Source organism: Dreissena polymorpha, chromosome 1 (genome assembly GCF_020536995.1).
Source record: "Dreissena polymorpha isolate Duluth1 chromosome 1, UMN_Dpol_1.0, whole genome shotgun sequence".
NCBI lineage: Eukaryota > Metazoa > Mollusca > Bivalvia > Myida > Dreissenidae > Dreissena > Dreissena polymorpha.
The window spans coordinates 100,877,981-100,897,612 of NC_068355.1; the positions used below are offsets into that span (position 1 = coordinate 100,877,981).

General features: G+C 33.3%; 1 protein-coding gene and 1 long non-coding RNA gene across 2 annotated transcripts; both read right to left on the reverse strand.

Annotated features, from left to right (window-relative positions):
* Positions 1-1,053: 1,053 nt before the first annotated feature.
* LOC127842790 (uncharacterized) lies at positions 1,054-8,709 on the reverse strand. Its single transcript, XM_052372507.1, has 2 exons — positions 6,609-8,709; positions 1,054-3,510 (listed from the first exon to the last, which is right to left on the reverse strand). The coding sequence occupies exon 2, from the start codon at positions 3,411-3,413 to the stop codon at positions 2,499-2,501; it is 915 nt and encodes a 304-aa protein (XP_052228467.1). The 5' UTR covers positions 3,414-3,510; positions 6,609-8,709; the 3' UTR covers positions 1,054-2,498.
* Positions 8,710-9,285: 576 nt separating this feature from the next.
* On the reverse strand, positions 9,286-17,744 carry LOC127842800 (uncharacterized). The gene is made up of 3 exons (XR_008031881.1): positions 17,384-17,744; positions 10,605-10,674; positions 9,286-9,364 (listed from the first exon to the last, which is right to left on the reverse strand). It is a non-coding gene; the product is annotated as an uncharacterized LOC127842800 (long non-coding RNA).
* Positions 17,745-19,632: the final 1,888 nt, after the last annotated feature.

Consider the following 19,632-nt stretch of genomic DNA (forward strand, 5'->3'; position numbering starts at 1 on the left):
TGGGCCTGTGAAGAACACAGTGATAAAACATTATGGTTGTGCTAAATCATAATCCAGTACCAAAGCCTTGTACATCTACGAAAAGATTTACTTAAAACAAATACCAATTTTTTAATTTGTGCAATACTCAACACATGTATTTGTGTCAAATTAAGTTTTCAAGACATTTATAAGATATTTTGAAACAATTGTTTTGCAAGCTATTGACTTGCTGTTATTCAGGAATCATCCCCATTACTAAGCAACCCTAGTTGCCTTATTACCCGGTAGATAAAATCAGCAAACGTATTTGTATAAAAATTATTTATCATTGAAAGCTATGTAGTGACATGTTTTTTTGGCAGTGCAATCTTATATGAATGATACAAAATAATGGATGGATTTGTGGATGGATTTGATAGAAAAATAAACAAACAGTTATTTCAATCGTTAAGAAAAAGGTTACCACCTTAGTAACTTTAACAATTTATACGAAACTTAAACAATCAGCTTAGTGTAATTATATTGATTTTGAGACTTTCATTAATGTTAACCTCTAAGCGAACATTGAATATGATATTGATATTTTGTTATGAGAAAATGTGTTTACTGTCATGTGAGTGAAGTAAAACATTTGCCAGTCAATTATTTAAGATCTATATAGAGATTTATTCAAGTAAAAGACACATGTTAGGTATCACCCGAATAGAAATTCAGGAATGTGGTATACACCATGTAGTTAACTATCAAAAACATTATAGAACTTAACTTACATACAAAAATGTATATATAAAGAAACAAAAACTTCTTTGCAATGCAGAATTTGTTTCAATCTCTGAATAAGTATGAAGTTTACTTTTGGATTAAACATTTTGCAGTTATAAAAAGTAGCCAATTATGTTTTAAAAGCATCTTTTTAAAGGGATTAACAAATTATGTTTTGAATTCAATGTTTACTTAATGATAATGAAACATTCAGAGTGCATTATGTTTTACAAGATATTGCAATGTTTTATTGTTAAAAGTAGTCTTATTTGAAATTGTATATATAGTATCTTTTTTTTCAGGAATGAATCTTGTGCTAAGAATATTTTGGTGGATTGTAATTGTCTTACATGTTTGTCTTCATTTATTTTCAATTTTAAGTCACCAAATTTTACAAAACACAGAATCCAAGAAATATCCACTATTCGAAATGCCTGTTTAATGCTTATGCGGCAAATGAACAAATACATTATGTTTAACAGATGAAAAAGCAAACGATTACTAGGTTAACGCTTATTTATATCCTTAGTTGAAAACATGCAATGGTGTGAGGACATTTTTGTAAACTAATGCACATACGATGTCTGTACTCCTAAGCTTAGCCCAATACCTTGGCAATGTTTGAAGATCAATATCGATAAATTACAGTGAACTTAAAAGTTTATAATACATGTCAGATTATGTTGTAAAGAATATTTGTAAAACTAAAGCAACATCATGACATGAATTGTTTTATATAACTGTAACAAATTAATTTATTTAACTTAAACTGAATAATAATTAAGCTATTACTGAGCGAAAGAAAAAGTAAGAATTCCTCGTTATTAAAGTGCTGTTTGCGATTTAAGTTTATTATCAAATGTGTTGTTTGTAACATAATGTTGCTCCTGCCTGTTGACTTTTTGCTTGGTTCATTGAAAGAAGGCGAGGTACTGTGCTAACCAGCATGCACAGTAAAAAAATGTGTTTTTTTCCGTTTCGCGCAAATACTTTGAATAAATCCTATTTAATAATGAAGTATAACTTTATTATATACTAATTCAATAACAAATATGTTGTTATTATAAACGTCTGGTCAAGTTGTTAATTAAGGTCACTCTCACATTTATAAAGCATCGACAGTTTTAAAACAGTGAAATTTTATTAAAAACAGAACAGATATATTCAATTAATTTGTATTTCAAATTATTGTTCTTAATTGTTGAATTAAACGAGACTTACCTGGAAGTTGAAGTTCAATTGTAATTCCATGAGTAGAAGAATTAAGAAGGGATGAAATGAGATAGTGTTCCGCGCATGCGCATTAGTTTTTAAAAGATTTATTAACCATTATCCATTTATGAAAGTAAATGCATCGCATTTATATACATGTAGTGTTGTTTCTGTATTTATTCTTTATTGTAGATGGGTGGGGGTGGCATTTCATCCCTCCTTAATTCTTCTTGTCATATAATTACAATTGAACTTCAACTTCCAGGTAAGTCTCGTTTAATTCTACAATTCTATTTCGTACGAATTAACTACGGGACGAAATGAGATTTCAAAGCTGATAATGGTTATAAATCACTACCTGAACAGTGCCTCAATCCTTGGTTGCCAACACAGCTGAGTTGAAATCCTCTTTACTAGCTCCAGCAATGTCCTTCTTATAGAATTTGGCAAAAGTACTACTGTAAGACCAGCCCGCAGTTTTAAATATAACATTAATGGGAACATCATTCATGTAAGCTTTTGATGTCGCTGCGGCTCTTACACTATGTGGACCGAACTGAAACATCTATTCCTGAGCGAATCATCACAGTTTTTATCCATCGGCTGACTGTATCCCTTGATACCGCTTTGTAGGGCTTAATTAAACTTAAAAGCAGTCTATCATTGTCACCAGTTCTTGCTGGTTTAGTACAAACTAAGTATTCTTTAACCACTGTATATACGCATAACCTCCTGTCTTGAGGATATGCTGTAAGTTCAATATAACTTTGATTACAACTTGGACGACTTTGCTTTAAGAGGCCATCGAAGTAAACAACGAACTTTGAACGTAACTTCTTCAAATTATTAACTGATAACAATTGAACTGTTTGGATTCTGGCTGCTTTCGCCAGGGCAATCAAAATTACCAATTTAAATGTTAAATCCTTTAGAGAGATTAATTTTACAGGTGAAAGTTTCCTTAGGTAATTTAGTACTTTATCTACGTCCCAAGTACAACAGTATTTAGGTACTGGTGGTCGCAAATTAAAGACACCTTTGATGAATTTCACTACAATTGGATGCAATTCTGCTTGATAATTGTCAATTATAATTCCTAATGATGTTAGCGACGACCTAGCTGTATTTAATGAGTAATAACCTAAACCCTTGTTATATTCTGTTGTGAGGAATTCAATCACATCGTTTATAGAAACTGAAACTGGATTTATCTCACGGCCACTGCAATACTGTAACCATCTCTTAATGTTGACTTTGTACTGGCATTTTGTTGAGTCTCTCCAAGCTGACATGATAATATCGGTAGCTTGTGTTGAAAATCCTCGGTGTCTATAGAGTTTCCTGACTCTTTGCATGCCACAAGGATTAGTTTTTGAGACAGTGGATGTCTTGTATTTGAATTTGGCAAGAGATCTTTTTTTCGGCAATATCCGAGGTTTCTCCACTAGAATTGACATCAATATCGGGAACCATGGTTGTGTTGGCCAAAGTGGGGTTATGATTATTCCTTTGGCTTTGTCTGTCTTGACCTTTCGAATGCAGCGACTTATTAAGCTGAAAGGACAGAATACATAAATTGTACTGAATCTTGCCCAATTTAAAGTGAAAGCATCAATGTATGAAGCTTCTGGATCTGGTTTCCATGCACATAACACTTGCGTTTTATTGTTCAATCTAGATGCAAACAAATCTACCTTGAAACCATTATTAATCGTCAGGCATTAATTTTCGTGTATTCCGTCAGTCGACCGATTGACGAATTCAAGATCCTAACGAACAATTATTTCCCATATTTGAACAAATTATAAAGACTGAATTACCAAAGGCATGAGGCCCTAAAATCCAACGTAATCCACGCAATACTCCGTCTGTTTCGTTATCAAGATTAATCCGGTTTTGACACAAAAGGGTGTAGATTACAGTGTAGTTAACTGACACGTGACATTGCTCTAAAACGCGAGTGCAGTACAGCTGTATCGACTGCGTTGACTTCGTTTAGGTAGAATAGTAATGATTAGCGCTAATTGTTAAAAACTTTAATTATTACACATTGTGTGTATTGTGTTTTTCAATGTTGTTGCAAAGTATACAGACTCCACGCAGCGGATCCGGATCAAAGACAATATGAAACAAAATTAAAAGATGATGATGTGTGATCAACACCTGACTTATATACATTCTCCGCATTGATAACAAATTTATACAGAACATATTGATTTGTGTTTGGTTGTTTGCGTTTAACTACAATACAGATGTAAAAATAGCTTGTGATCCGTTTATGGGCTATCAATATTTGAATTATTGACAGCTTTGATAAGTTTTATGTTTCAAATCAGTTTTACTTGTTGCAATTGAAAACGTATTAGGTAAAGAGAAATTAGCAATCATGACAATTAGTTCCATTCAAACGTAGGGTATTTGTTTTTGTGCGATTTTTCAGGAAATCACCGGAAAGCACGTTTTTCGAATGACTGAGTATGACGCAATAAAAACATTGCTTTGTATCCTATTGCATTCAATCAAATTTAAACTCATTCGTTCATTGTTTGTTACAATTAAATCTGAACTGTGCCATATGAAACCGCTGTCCCATAATGCACTGTTAATTTTACACTTCAGAAAATTATTGTACTGAATGTGATTAAATATTCACGATGCAAAACTCTTGAAACTTTAATGAAAATTGACCAAATAGTTTGCTGACACTAATGTTAACCAATAACCTTCGCATCTTCTCTAATTTGCGCCGATAAAGGTATGATTGCTATTAGTTTGTCGATGATAATAAATGAATAAGACCAATTGGCCTCACTGTTTCAAACACTCGTTAACGGTTATTTGGTCCCACTACTCCGCTAATCTTAATAATGATACATTAATAGGGGCCAATTACTGATCACCTGATAACAAAATACTAGTATATTGACGTATGACAAACAGGCCCCACCTCCTGCCAGTGACTCAAGTGTCCTCCCTCTTTCCCTACTACGATTTATCGCAACCGCGATATATTTCGGACAAACAAATCGGATATTTACTGAAGCATTTTTTTCAAAGTCAGGAATTGGCGAATTTAAGTGCTGACGAAAACGTCGTTTTTATAAAAATGAAGAAATTTCGTGCTGGCAAAAATAAATGGTTTCACAGTATTTGGGGAGACCCCCATAACTTGCAGATTTCAGTGTAAATTGAGTTTTTAAGCTCCCATTCTAACTGATCTTTGAATTCTCTAGATGGCCGATCTGCTTTGTTATCCTTGCCTGCTATATGGGAAAAAGTTATCCATATGCCATGTTCAACACATAAATCCCAGATATCCAGAGCAACATCATTGCATTCCACTGATTTTACACCGCCCATGTTATTAACATAAGCAACAGCTGTTGAGCTGTCAGTAAAAATTAATTCATGTTTATTTTTACAAACATCTATCAAAGCTTTTAAAGTGAACTTTATAGCCATTAATTCCAATACATTTATATGATGACATGATTCAGTGTCTAACCATCGACCCCCATTTTCAATTTTCTCATAAACAAAACCCCAGTCTGATTTACTGCTATCAGTTTGAATTTCAATGTTGGGATTTCCATGATCAATCTGTCTGTATTGAGTATGAATGTTTTCTATCCACCATGAAAGCTCTTCTTTCATTTTTGAGTCAATATGCATTTTAGCATCATAATTTCCCCGAGCCTTCTCTAATGCTGTGATTTTTGCATTTTCAAGTGTCCTGTAATGCAATTTTGCATATTTAACGGCCGAAAAGAAAGCTACTAACAGGCCAATTACTTTTGCAACATGCCTGATTTTGCTCTCAGAGTTTTTTCAATTTTTTACATTCTGTACAAATGGCATCTTTTTGTCAGTAGGTAAATATACTATCATATTTTTGAATCAATTACATTCCCTATAAAGATTCTTGTCTTCGTTGGTTCAAATACGACTTTTTCCAAGTTAATCAAGAATCCAGTTTAGTCATTAAATGCTTAGTATAAAAAAAACATTCATTATGCACTTGTTTACCGTTTCAGCACATAGTAAACTGTCATCAATGAAGCCTGAATTTATGTGACCCATATTTTTTATTTTGAGTACACAGGCTTCATACGTTTTATAAAACATACGTGGACAGAAAGCCAAACCATTTGGGAAACACGTGTTCTGATACATTTGACCTTTCCAAATGAATCTGAGAAGTTTCTGATCTTCTGCGATAGGAACTGAGTAATATGCATGGCGTAAATCAACACTTGCCATATACAAGTCTTTTGTTATCAATTGTAATGTTTTCTCGAAAGTATCCATTTTGAAATGGTGATACGGAAGAAAGGAGTTTAATTTCTTTAAATTAAGAATCATTCTTTGTTCTCCATAGGAGACAGGAATTGACCGGATTGGGGTTCAACCGGTTTAATAACCTTTAATTTGGTTAGTTTTTCTATTTCTGTTTCAATAATATTGGATTCTTGTTCATTGAAATAATATTGGCAAGAATTTTGGTGTTCGTTCTCATTGAAATTACTAGTAAGATAAATATGGCAATGTCTAACCATGTCAAGAACAACATGATCGTTTGTTAATTTAATCCATTCATGTACATGTTATTTTAACTGGCCTGCAATGAAATTATCATAGGGGGTGGAACATACCTTTGATTTTAATTCCTGTTTTGTCTGAACTGCCCCCTCTTTTGGAAGTTTTTTGAGTCCGGGTAGTTAGAAGGCACTTGAAGTGGGGAAATGTATGACATGTTTCCTCCTCTACTGGTACCTCGGCCCGAGTAGCCCCTATAACCACGGCCGCGACTGCGGTATGTGCCTTGAAATGGCTGCCTGCCTCTTGTGCGATGAAACTTGTTAAGTTTATTGCTAATTTTGGCAATGTCCTCAATCTCTCGGGCAATTTTGGAAATGTCATCCCCGAATAGAAGGCTTGTGAATGGTGCACTATGGTTGCACAGATGCACATATTCCTCCCTTATCTCGGTCTTTAAGAAATCCCGCCTTGTCAGAACAATTTGTTTGTTAGCGTGTCCAAACACTGCTAAGGCCTCATTGCAGTTTTCAATCACCTCTCCATACTCGGGATTTTCTTTTTCCAGAACGGCCATATGATTAATGGCTTTCACCAATATGGTCGCACCTTTGACCACAGGCGTTTCAATATTTTGAAGCTTTTTATCATTGTTTTTAGCTGATGAAGACAATACATCCTAAATTAGATGATTTGTTTTTACTGTCACTAGGCCATCACAATTTTCTGGCCTGGCATTTCTTTCGTCTTTAACTAATTCCTCATATCTAGTCTCATCTATGCCATTTTTGAATAACTCATTCGTATTTTCCGCCAGAGTTTCATCAATGTTCTGGTCACAGACTTCAACAGTCTTGAACTTTTTAGTCATGTTCGAAAATCTCGAATTTTCCGCGGCCTTCCTTTTCTCTCCCTGAACAACATCCGACGGCATTACATCGCAGGATGGTTCTTCATAGAACTCTCCATCTTCTCCACAGAAGTCTTCGTAATTTATTGCCTTGTCAAACTCGTCGAGTCTGTTGCAAATTCCCGTCAAACGATCATCGTTCTTTTTCAACGTTAGCTGGACATTCTTCATGAATGCCAGAATTGTTTCGTTTATTTCTTCCGATTTTTTACTACCCGTCGCGGGAGTAGAAGGCGTCGGCTTTTTACAGGCTCGCTTACTCTTGTCTTCATTGACAACTGGGGTCTCTAACGGTTTTGATGGCTTTTCCATTTTATCCGCCATTGTGAATGTTTAAGTAAGCACCACGTGCAACACTTCACCGATCGGAAAAATCGATCTAATTCCGTGTGTAAGCAAACAATTTCGCACTGTCTACGACAGTTAATATTTATACAAGCTACGCTTGCGAATTTTATTGTCTTAAATGACAAATGCATACACTAGATTTTAAAATTTCCAATTTCGTGCAGCGCACATAGAAATTTACATGCTCGTCTACGACAGAGCGGAAGCACAGTGGTGCGCATGCGCGGAACACTATCTCATTTCGTCCCGTAGTTAATTCGTACGAAATAGAATTCCAGTGACTTTGCAATAACTAGGTTGTACTGTAAAGCTTTGGTATTCAAATTATTCTTTATTTTGAACTTAATTTCACTCTCATGTTCACATTGTTGATGGGTTTATTTTGAAGCTGCACATTGGTATGCATTGCCAGAAAGTGTTTTTGTGCTGTCTATTTTTTGGGCTTACCAAATCAGACGCACGGTTAATAATAAGCATTAACTGAAACATGTATATACTTTAATGCAATTTGACTTGATATACTTTTTGGAATTGTTGAATATGTAAAATTAAAAAAAATCAAATAACTGCAGAGTTTATTGATATTCACACTATCTTCAACAGAATGTATAAACCTTAATATAATTATACACATAATAAATTCTTATGATAGTATCTTATTGAATACATAATACAACTTAGGCTATCTCTGTTTTTTATCTGTCTCAAATATTTTGAAATAGCGCCGTTAACTGTATACTAAATTCCCCGATCAAGAATCTTCAATATAAAAATTCCAGTGACTTTGCTTTGAAAATCACTATCTTATTTATTCTTATGAATTACATGAGATATTGTGTCCATAAAATAAAGCATTTTTATCTGATAGCAAATAGAGTGGAAAAATACTTCAGAATGTATGTTGATAATCTGCAGCACATGATATATCTTTTGGAAGATGATTCAAAATCAAACGTTCAGAGTGGTTTTGACCTGTCCTTTATATCAGTGGTCAAAATATGGGTTTCCCAGTTTTGCCCGTCAAATTCCTCGACTTCAATCTCTTCCACCGTCCCTGGATCCAGACTGTGAGGGGTCACCCCTGCAAACAGAATAGTACCCTAGAGGTACATTGATGTTATATTTAAGTCATATAGATTAAAAAATATCATATATATAAATATATATACCTCATTCCTCTAAAATGTCTCTGTACTGTCTTTGTCTTAAAATCAATATACTGGTAAATGTAACTTTGGAATGCTCTGACCAATTGACCCTGCATTTTTTATATGAATGTAAGCATAATTATAATGTAAAACTAAAATATTTACTCTATTTACAAGTAACTTGCTCAAAGCTTGTACCTCAGTGGTGTAGCCATGAAATTAATTTGATTTCCATACAGAAAGTAAAATTTTCAAATCAAACAAATGACATTAAATATAAAACCTTATAATATATACATATTCTTATTTAGATGATTATATGTATTAAACCAGTTGTATGTTCTACCTCACCTACACCATCTGGGTTAGACCTGGGTGTATAGAAGCACTGCACTCCGCAGGTCTTACAGAATGTGTGCTTTGCCTGATGGGTGTTGAATGTGTACACAGTGATGTTGTCTACACCCTACAAATATCTTGCTTAAATAAGTTGTATACTAGTATATTTTGAAAGTGGTCATTTATAAAAAAATTAATTATTTCAAATATCTTTCTATTTAAATTTGGTCTCTTGATTAAGGATTTGCTTTCCATTTAGAAAAAAGTAATCCGTTTGGACTTGTTCACCTTTATGCTGTATATGTATCTATTTATGCAATTATTTTGCCTAGGACGAAAAAATTCAAAACCAGTTGTGTCAATGGAATGTGGCAAAAATTTCAATCAATGACCTTGCTTCCAAAGCTCTAGATAAGAGGCGTATTTCCACAGCAAACTCTCTTATTCGTTACCAAAATCCTATGTTGTGATTGCCGATTAGAATCGTCTGGATGTAACGATTCTTATGAGCACTTAAACATAGGATTTAAGTGACAATGTCATTGTAAAGACCCTTGTACTCCCTTTATCTAGACCCATGTTTGCTTCAAATAACAAGTCTTTTGTCTAAGAAATAAAACACAGTGATTTCATCCATCATGATAACATCTATAATATCATTTTGAAAATGTAAAAACTGTAAAGAATATAACGAGTGATTACAATTGCCATTTGTGTTCCAAGAAAATATAATTCATTTCTTATATTTTTTTAAACACGAGCATCCGCACCAAGAAGCATAACTGTTCTGCATGCATAGTGTTAACATATCCGGTTAACTGAGACAACGCCTGGAGAATACAGAAATAGTTTCCCAAAAATAGCTTTCTGAATACCACTACAACAAACTTGTGTGATTGCTACAGCACTCTTTATCAAATGGTTGGTTGAAGGATGAAATACTATTGTAAACAAGAAATTTAAAACAAGAGATGTGTTTGTAAGAAAAACATTGCCCCCTATTGCACCGCTTTGAAATAAAATTTCAATGTATCATTTAGCAGGTTTGAAAGTTACCTCCCTTTTAAAGCTTATTACTTCCCTTGGATTGTATTTTTCGACTTGACCTTGAAGGATGACCTTGGCCGTTCACCACTCAAAATGTGCAGCTCCATGAGATACACATGCATGCCAAATATCAAGTTTCTATCTTCAATAATGCAAAAGTTATTGCAAAACTTTAACCAAGGTTAAAGTTTTGGAAAACACACAATGAATGCCAGGCAGACAAGACAGACAGACAGGCCAAAAACAATATACCGGTACCCCCGATCTTTCGATTCGGGAGCATAAAAACAACAACATTGTGTTTGCATAAAATAGTTTACCTTCAAAAGGGTGAATTTGGCTGATGGCACAATAAAGTGATGATTCTGTTTCTTCACGCATATACTGCAGCTGAAATATACTGGTAGCAGATGCATTACATTTGAAATGCTGGACATATAAAACTAGAGACAGGCACTAGGTTGTAGAGCTCCCTAAAAGCTATCAGAAAATGTCAGAGGTCCCTCCTCTTACATCCAACAGTTTGTCTGAAGACATATTATTTCTGCTGGTATTTATATTAAAAAAAAGCCAGACAGTTGTATGAACTTATCACCAGACAATCCTCTTTACAATGTTATTAAAAAAAATATATACTAAAAGGTACACATATATGTATAAATCTATTCATATCTGCTCACAGACAGACGTCTTTTAGTGGCAAACCATCTGAATGTCTTTAAAGGATGAATGTTACAAGTGACATTGTAAATATTGACATTTTAACGTGTTAAAGTGAATTAATTATAGGCCACCATAGTTTCGTGTTAATACGTGGGTATCAGCTCATTCGACCCCAAGCTCTTTCGGCCCTGTTTTTTTTTTCAGGCTCATTCGGCCCCAATTTCAGGCTCATTGGGCCCAAGTACCAGGCTTTTTCGGCCCTATAAACACATTTATTCACTAATAATCAAGAGAAAATGCCAACAAATGGACCGCCAATCTATACACTGTATTGACAAGATAACGCCAGTGAATGAAAACAGGTAAACAGAGATTTTCTCAGCGAGCTGTACATATCAGTTTATCACTGACTTGTATACATTCCTCTGTACTTATGGTGTTTTAATGTGTTTCTAATTGCAAAGCTTCACGTTCAGCATTTGATGAAAATGTTTCAATGTTATTAATTATTTCTTTATCTAAGGACAACATTTATGCGTAACAACACATATGTAGAATATACTGCCGTTATTAGGTTCAGAACATATAGGCGCTATAAAAATTACAAGAAAAGATAGTATTAAAACTAAGAATCAATAAATGCTTAAACAGAGCTTTTAACAGTTCTTAAATAACATTCTTAGGATGAAGGCTTTTAATATTTATTAAATTATGTAAATTACATAATTTGGGTCCGAAAGAGCCTGCTACCAAATACGTCACAATAATTATTTATATTTAAATTAACAATTAATAATCAAGAACTACAAAACGATACATACTTACAGTGATACACGTGCAGTTTCGCAGGAGCTTCAACTTCGTACCTCAGGGCACCGCAGTGACAACCACCTGTGTGCTTTACCATTTTACCTGAGTCCTACTTTCGGTTTTACATTCGGTTTTGCAATAAAACTTGTTAGTGCTATCTAGAGACGAAACGGTATTCCTAGACGGGTAATCAACAAATCCATCCTTCAGCCAAGCCATTCTTTACATTTTTTTTACAACGCTAGTTAAAAATCGATGTTTGAAATTAAGCTTTTTTTCGTAAACAAACTTATATTGATATTTTTGTAAAATATCAGCAAAAATCATTCTATACATAGATGGTGACGTCAAGGAATGCTAGTCATTTCGGTACCTGGTCACTTCGGCACTTCGGTAGTCATTTTGGCACTTGAAGTTGGATGTTTCGGCACTTATTGTTAGACGCTTCGGCACTTAGTTTTGTACGTAAGTTTGTTACAAATTAAATGCATTTATTGGTAAATTATTATATTTCAACATGTATTGTTATGTCATCTCATAACTTCTAGAGCTTTATTTAATCTTTAAAATTGAAAACTAATGGGAAATGAAAATGAAATAGTTAAACAAGTGAAGATTTATTTTTAGTCGGCAAGAGTGAATAAAAACAATTAACATAAGCTTATGCAGCTTGTAAAACCGACTATAAAACATGAAGAATAAGGATAACAATTGTACAAAAGCTGAAAGACTGAAATCAATTTGTAAATTAAAAGACAAATATACATAAAATATAAAGAATGATATTATAACAACAGATATGGATATTTAAAAAAAGTTTAGATTAATCTGCTTAAAAGTCAGATAATTATTTAATAAAAATAATAAAAATCCACTAGATATGTTGTAAAATAGGTGGTAGGTTTAAGCAATCGTTTCAAATATAAAGCATTTATAATACGGCGTTGTTACTTGTCATATAGCATTTAGTTAGCATATATCCGTAAAAACATGAAAACATGTAAGGCATGTAACATAAAACAGAAACAAGCACGTTAAGCTTACTGGGCATGCAGAGCACACAAAGCAGCATAAGGCATGCAAGGCATACAGAGCATACACATCATGCAGAGCATACAAAACATACTATTTGAAGCATGTGGAGCATACATAGCATGCAGAGTATACAAAACATACAAAGCACACAAAGTATGCAAAGTACAAAGCATACAAAGCAAGCAAAGCGAATACATAGCATACCAGGTTAACCAAATATGCAAGGCATACAAAGCAAACAAAGTATACAAGGCATACCAAGCATACCGGCATACAATGCAAAGCAAAGCATACAAAACACGCAGGCATACAAAATATGCAAGGCATGCAAAGCAAACAAAGTAAACAAGGGATAAAAAAGCATACATAGCACACAAAGCAAGCAAAGCACACCAGGTATACAAAGTATATAAAGCACATAAAGCATACAGAGCATGCTAAGCACCCAAAGCACACAAAGCTAAGCAAAACTAACACTATATAACATTATAGTAGAAAATGAACTAAAAAATAAATGATGTGATGCTTCTTTGCTGTGGAAATCCCATTCAGTCTACAGCGTTTGCACCTACAGATTTTTCCATGCCATGTCGCAATTAAAGTTTTAAATTGCGAAAAATCTGTTCATTTTCTAAAATCTTCTGGTAGGGAGTTCCACAGCGAGGGGACAGTATATCTAAAAGAATTTTTACCATATGTTGTTGTGCGTACCTGTGGTATCTGTAAAATATTGGTATATCTAAAATTTATGGTTGACTGTCTCTTAACAATTAAATCATTGAAGGATGAAATACTATTGTAAACAAGAAATTTAAAACAAGAGATGTGTTTGTAAGAAAAACATTGCCCCCTATTGCACCGCTTTGAAATAAAATTTCAATGTATCATTTAGCAGGTTTGAAAGTTACCTCCCTTTTAAAGCTTATTACTTCCCTTGGATTGTATTTTTCGACTTGACCTTGAAGGATGACCTTGGCCGTTCACCACTCAAAATGTGCAGCTCCATGAGATACACATGCATGCCAAATATCAAGTTTCTATCTTCAATAATGCAAAAGTTATTGCAAAACTTTAACCAAGGTTAAAGTTTTGGAAAACACACAATGAATGCCAGGCAGACAAGACAGACAGACAGGCCAAAAACAATATACCGGTACCCCCGATCTTTCGATTCGGGAGCATAAAAACAACAACATTGTGTTTGCATAAAATAGTTTACCTTCAAAAGGGTGAATTTGGCTGATGGCACAATAAAGTGATGATTCTGTTTCTTCACGCATATACTGCAGCTGAAATATACTGGTAGCAGATGCATTACATTTGAAATGCTGGACATATAAAACTAGAGACAGGCACTAGGTTGTAGAGCTCCCTAAAAGCTATCAGAAAATGTCAGAGGTCCCTCCTCTTACATCCAACAGTTTGTCTGAAGACATATTATTTCTGCTGGTATTTATATTAAAAAAAGCCAGACAGTTGTATGAACTTATCACCAGACAATCCTCTTTACAATGTTATTTAAAAAAATATATACTAAAAGGTACACATATATGTATAAATCTATTCATATCTGCTCACAGACAGACGTCTTTTAGTGGCAAACCATCTGAATGTTTTTAAAGGATGAATGTTACAAGTGACATTGTAAATATTGACATTTTAACGTGTTAAAGTGAATTAATTATAGGCCACCATAGTTTCGTGTTAATACGTGGGTATCAGCTCATTCGACCCCAAGCTCTTTCGGCCCTGTTTTTTTTTCAGGCTCATTCGGCCCCAATTTCAGGCTCATTGGGCCCAAGTACCAGGCTTTTTCGGCCCTATAAACACATTTATTCACTAATAATCAAGAGAAAATGCCAACAAATGGACCGCCAATCTATACACTGTATTGACAAGATAACGCCAGTGAATGAAAACAGGTAAACAGAGATTTTCTCAGCGAGCTGTACATATCAGTTTATCACTGACTTGTATACATTCCTCTGTACTTATGGTGTTTTAATGTGTTTCTAATTGCAAAGCTTCACGTTCAGCATTTGATGAAAATGTTTCAATGTTATTAATTATTTCTTTATCTAAGGACAACATTTATGCGTAACAACACATATGTAGAATATACTGCCGTTATTAGGTTCAGAACATATATGCGCTATAAAAATTACAAGAAAAGATAGTATTAAAACTAAGAATCAATAAATGCTTAAACAGAGCTTTTAACAGTTCTTAAATAACATTCTTAGGATGAAGGCTTTTAATATTTATTAAATTATGTAAATTACAAGATTACGTAAATTACAAGAAAAGACAGTATTAAAACTAAGTATCAATTAATGATTAAACAGGGCTTTTAACAGTTATTAAATTATATTCTTAGGATGAAGGCTTTTAACATTTATTAAATTATGTAAATTACAAGATAATGTAAATTACAAGATAAGATAGTATTAAAACTAAGAATCAATAAATGCTTAAACAGGGCTTTTCACATTTATTATATAGACGAGTTAACGCGTGACGTCACACGCACCTGCAAAGTTTAGACTCCGCCCACTGGTTGGCAAAAAGAGGTGGAATTCTTATAAGCGCATATAGAGAAGGTTGACATTATCATCGTTTTTATTGATACTCATGAACTGTATCAAATATAATTTTACTATTTATGTCTGAATAAAACATAAGCATGCGTGGAAATTCATTTTTGGAACGATTATATTGTTGTTATTATTTGTGTTTACTAAAAACGAGCTATGGAGTGGAACGTACACTATCTACGAGCTCGTTATGTGGTTACCACAAAAATCTCTACTAAACGCATCTTCACGTCCATTTTAGATACAAAATTTCAAAAATGGAAATTCTTTTAGAATAAATTAAATTTAATGAAAAAACACAAATAAGGATGAAAACAAACATCAAATAGATCGCTTTTTGTGCGAAACATATAGTAACTGATTTTAATCTTAATATATCTGTACAGACTTACCTTGTTACACAACAAATAAATTAATAAATCTCATTGTTTTATTTAATTGTGCACACCAATTTTGACACTATTATCTCGTTATGATCGGAGACTGCCCAGACAATTACACAGAAAACATGCCGGTGTCATAAACATAGTGACCAATACTTTAATTGTGTCCCTGCATAGACCACATGTGGCAGACTTTATGATACATCCATGCCATTTCTTGGCATATTGAGCAGTCATATTGAGCAAGCCAAATATTAAAGCCAAAATACGTAACATTTGCTTTAATAAATAATTTAACATATTAAAAAAAGAAGATATTTGTCTGAAACGGATTAACAAGAACATGCGTATTTATATGTAAGCCAGTTTAATCATAATAATACAGTGCTTTATAACTTTAAATTTAAAATATTGTTCAATATTACTGCTACACAATTGATGTATTTACCGCGGGTACCGGCAAATGTAAACTCGTCAATTTAGTGTAAAGATTGTACGTTCTTGCATTGCACGTAACACCATCATGAAACCAAGCAATCACAATGGATAAACAATATTTGTGTAAAATAAATTAAATTAATATATATATTTATCATAAAATGCTAGATTGTTAAATGTATCACTCCTTATTACTTGTTAAGAGATTTCAATATACATGCAAAGACAGTTCAATTTGCACAAGATGCAGGTTTCATTTTCATTTGTATATTAAAATTTAATAATATTGTAATTCAATGGAAACGAAACGAAAATTCATTCTATGGAAAAGAAAATTACCACAACATTTAACGATTGTAATGTATTCCGTTTTTAATGGCTTTGTTTTATAATTGATCAAATGCGCCTCTTATAATACACTTTCGATCGCTGATGAGCAATAACAATATCCACACCGTTTATAGTTATAATCAAATTAATATATGTTTTATAAGTTTTTAAATATCATTTTTTAAAGTCTTACTATAAAAAAGAAAATACGGCTAATTTATTGTTTTGTTGTGTGGTATTGTCAGTATTTAGTCTTCCGACCACGTTTACTCTGATGCTAATAACTAATTTGTATTTTTATAAAGAGGAAATTATACATATGATGATACATTTATTTATTGGTACTAAATATGATATATTTGCACTATTGTATAAGAGTTGTAATGTTTATTTCGGATTTTTTATCGTTTAATTGACTAAACAAAAGCCCTTTATACATGTTTTACGTTACTGTAACCAGTGTTTTTGCCAACCAGTCAGTGCGCATGCGCGAAAAATCCCGAATGTAAACAATAACAATTAACTCGTCTATTATATTCTTATGGTTGATAAAATTATGCAAATTACAAGACTTGTGATTATTTATTACCGCTGCTGATAAGCATGGCCAATAATTGTTGAGAATACCTCTTTACCCCATTCACGTTTCGCTGACACGGGAACATTTTCGATACAGTCTATAACCGCTGTAATCAATTAAGTTTTAACGAAAAGGGTGTAATAACAAATAGGGCCGATTAAGCCTGGTAGATTTGGGTCCGAAAGAGCCTGCTACCAAATACGTCACAATAATTATTTATATTTAAATTAACAATTAATAATCAAGAACTACAAAACGATACATACTTACAGTGATACACGTGCAGTTTCGCAGGAGCTTCAACTTCGTACCTCAGGGCACCGCAGTGACAACCACCTGTGTGCTTTACCATTTTACCTGAGTCCTACTTTCGGTTTTACATTCGGTTTTGCAATAAAACTTGTTAGTGCTATCTAGAGACGAAACGGTATTCCTAGACGGGTAATCAACAAATCCATCCTTCAGCCAAGCCATTCTTTACATTTTTTTTACAACGCTAGTTAAAAATCGATGTTTGAAATTAAGCTTTTTTTCGTAAACAAACTTATATTGATATTTTTGTAAAATATCAGCAAAAATCATTCTATACATAGATGGTGACGTCAAGGAATGCTAGTCATTTCGGTACCTGGTCACTTCGGCACTTCGGTAGTCATTTTGGCACTTGAAGTTGGATGTTTCGGCACTTATTGTTAGACGCTTCGGCACTTAGTTTTGTACGTACGTTTGTTACAAATTAAATGCATTTATTGGTAAATTATTATATTTCAACATGTATTGTTATGTCATCTCATAACTTCTAGAGCTTTATTTAATCTTTAAAATTGAAAACTAATGGGAAATGAAAATGAAATAGTTAAACAAGTGAAGATTTATTTTTAGTCGGCAAGAGTGAATAAAAACAATTAACATAAGCTTATGCAGCTTGTAAAACCGACTATAAAACATGAAGAATAAGGATAACAATTGTACAAAAGCTGAAAGACTGAAATCAATTTGTAAATTAAAAGACAAATATACATAAAATATAAAGAATGATATTATAACAACAGATATGGATATTTAAAAAAAGTTTAGATTAATCTGCTTAAAAGTCAGATAATTATTTAATAAAAATAATAAAAATCCACTAGATATGTTGTAAAATAGGTGGTAGGTTTAAGCAATCGTTTCAAATATAAAGCATTTATAATACGGCGTTGTTACTTGTCATATAGCATTTAGTTAGCATATATCCGTAAAAACATGAAAACATGTAAGGCATGTAACATAAAACAGAAACAAGCACGTTAAGCTTACTGGGCATGCAGAGCACACAAAGCAGCATAAGGCATGCAAGGCATACAGAGCATACACATCATGCAGAGCATACAAAACATACTATTTGAAGCATGTGGAGCATACATAGCATGCAGAGTATACAAAACATACAAAGCACACAAAGTATGCAAAGTACAAAGCATACAAAGCAAGCAAAGCGAATACATAGCATACCAGGTTAACCAAATATGCAAGGCATACAAAGCAAACAAAGTATACAAGGCATACCAAGCATACCGGCATACAATGCAAAGCAAAGCATACAAAACACGCAGGCATACAAAATATGCAAGGCATGCAAAGCAAACAAAGTAAACAAGGGATAAAAAAGCATACATAGCACACAAAGCAAGCAAAGCACACCAGGTATACAAAGTATATAAAGCACATAAAGCATACAGAGCATGCTAAGCACCCAAAGCACACAAAGCTAAGCAAAACTAACACTATATAACATTATAGTAGAAAATGAACTAAAAAATAAATGATGTGATGCTTCTTTACTGTGGAAATCCCATTCAGTCTACAGCGTTTGCACCTACAGATTTTTCCATGCCATGTCGCAATTAAAGTTTTAAATTGCGAAAAATCTGTTCATTTTCTAAAATCTTCTGGTAGGGAGTTCCACAGCGAGGGGACAGTATATCTAAAAGAATTTTTACCATATGTTGTTGTGCGTACCTGTGGTATCTGTAAAATATTGGTATATCTAAAATTTATGGTTGACTGTCTCTTAACAATTAAATCATTTAACAAAGGTAGAGAAATTTCATATATGATTTTTAATGTTTCAATAGCCATTGATCTTATACGTCTTATTTGCAAGGACGGAAGGTCTACCTTTTGTAAAAGATCGCTATATTGAGTGCTATAGTCGTTGTATATAAAACGAATTGCCCTTCATGAATTTTTTCCATCTTTTTAATATTAGTTTCTGAACAGAAATGCCAGGTCATTGGGCAAAAATTAAAATTTGATAATACAAAGGTATGGAAAATTGAAAGCTTGTTTTTTACACTTAAATTTCTACCAACTCTTTTTAAGATGTTAATTTGAGTGGCAGCCTTCTTACATAATCCTTGTATATGAGTATCAAAATTAAGTTTATAGTCTATGTCAATACCAAGTAGTTTAACAACTTTTTCACAAGTTATAGTGGCATCACCTATTTTAAATGAGTTCTTTTTACAAGAAG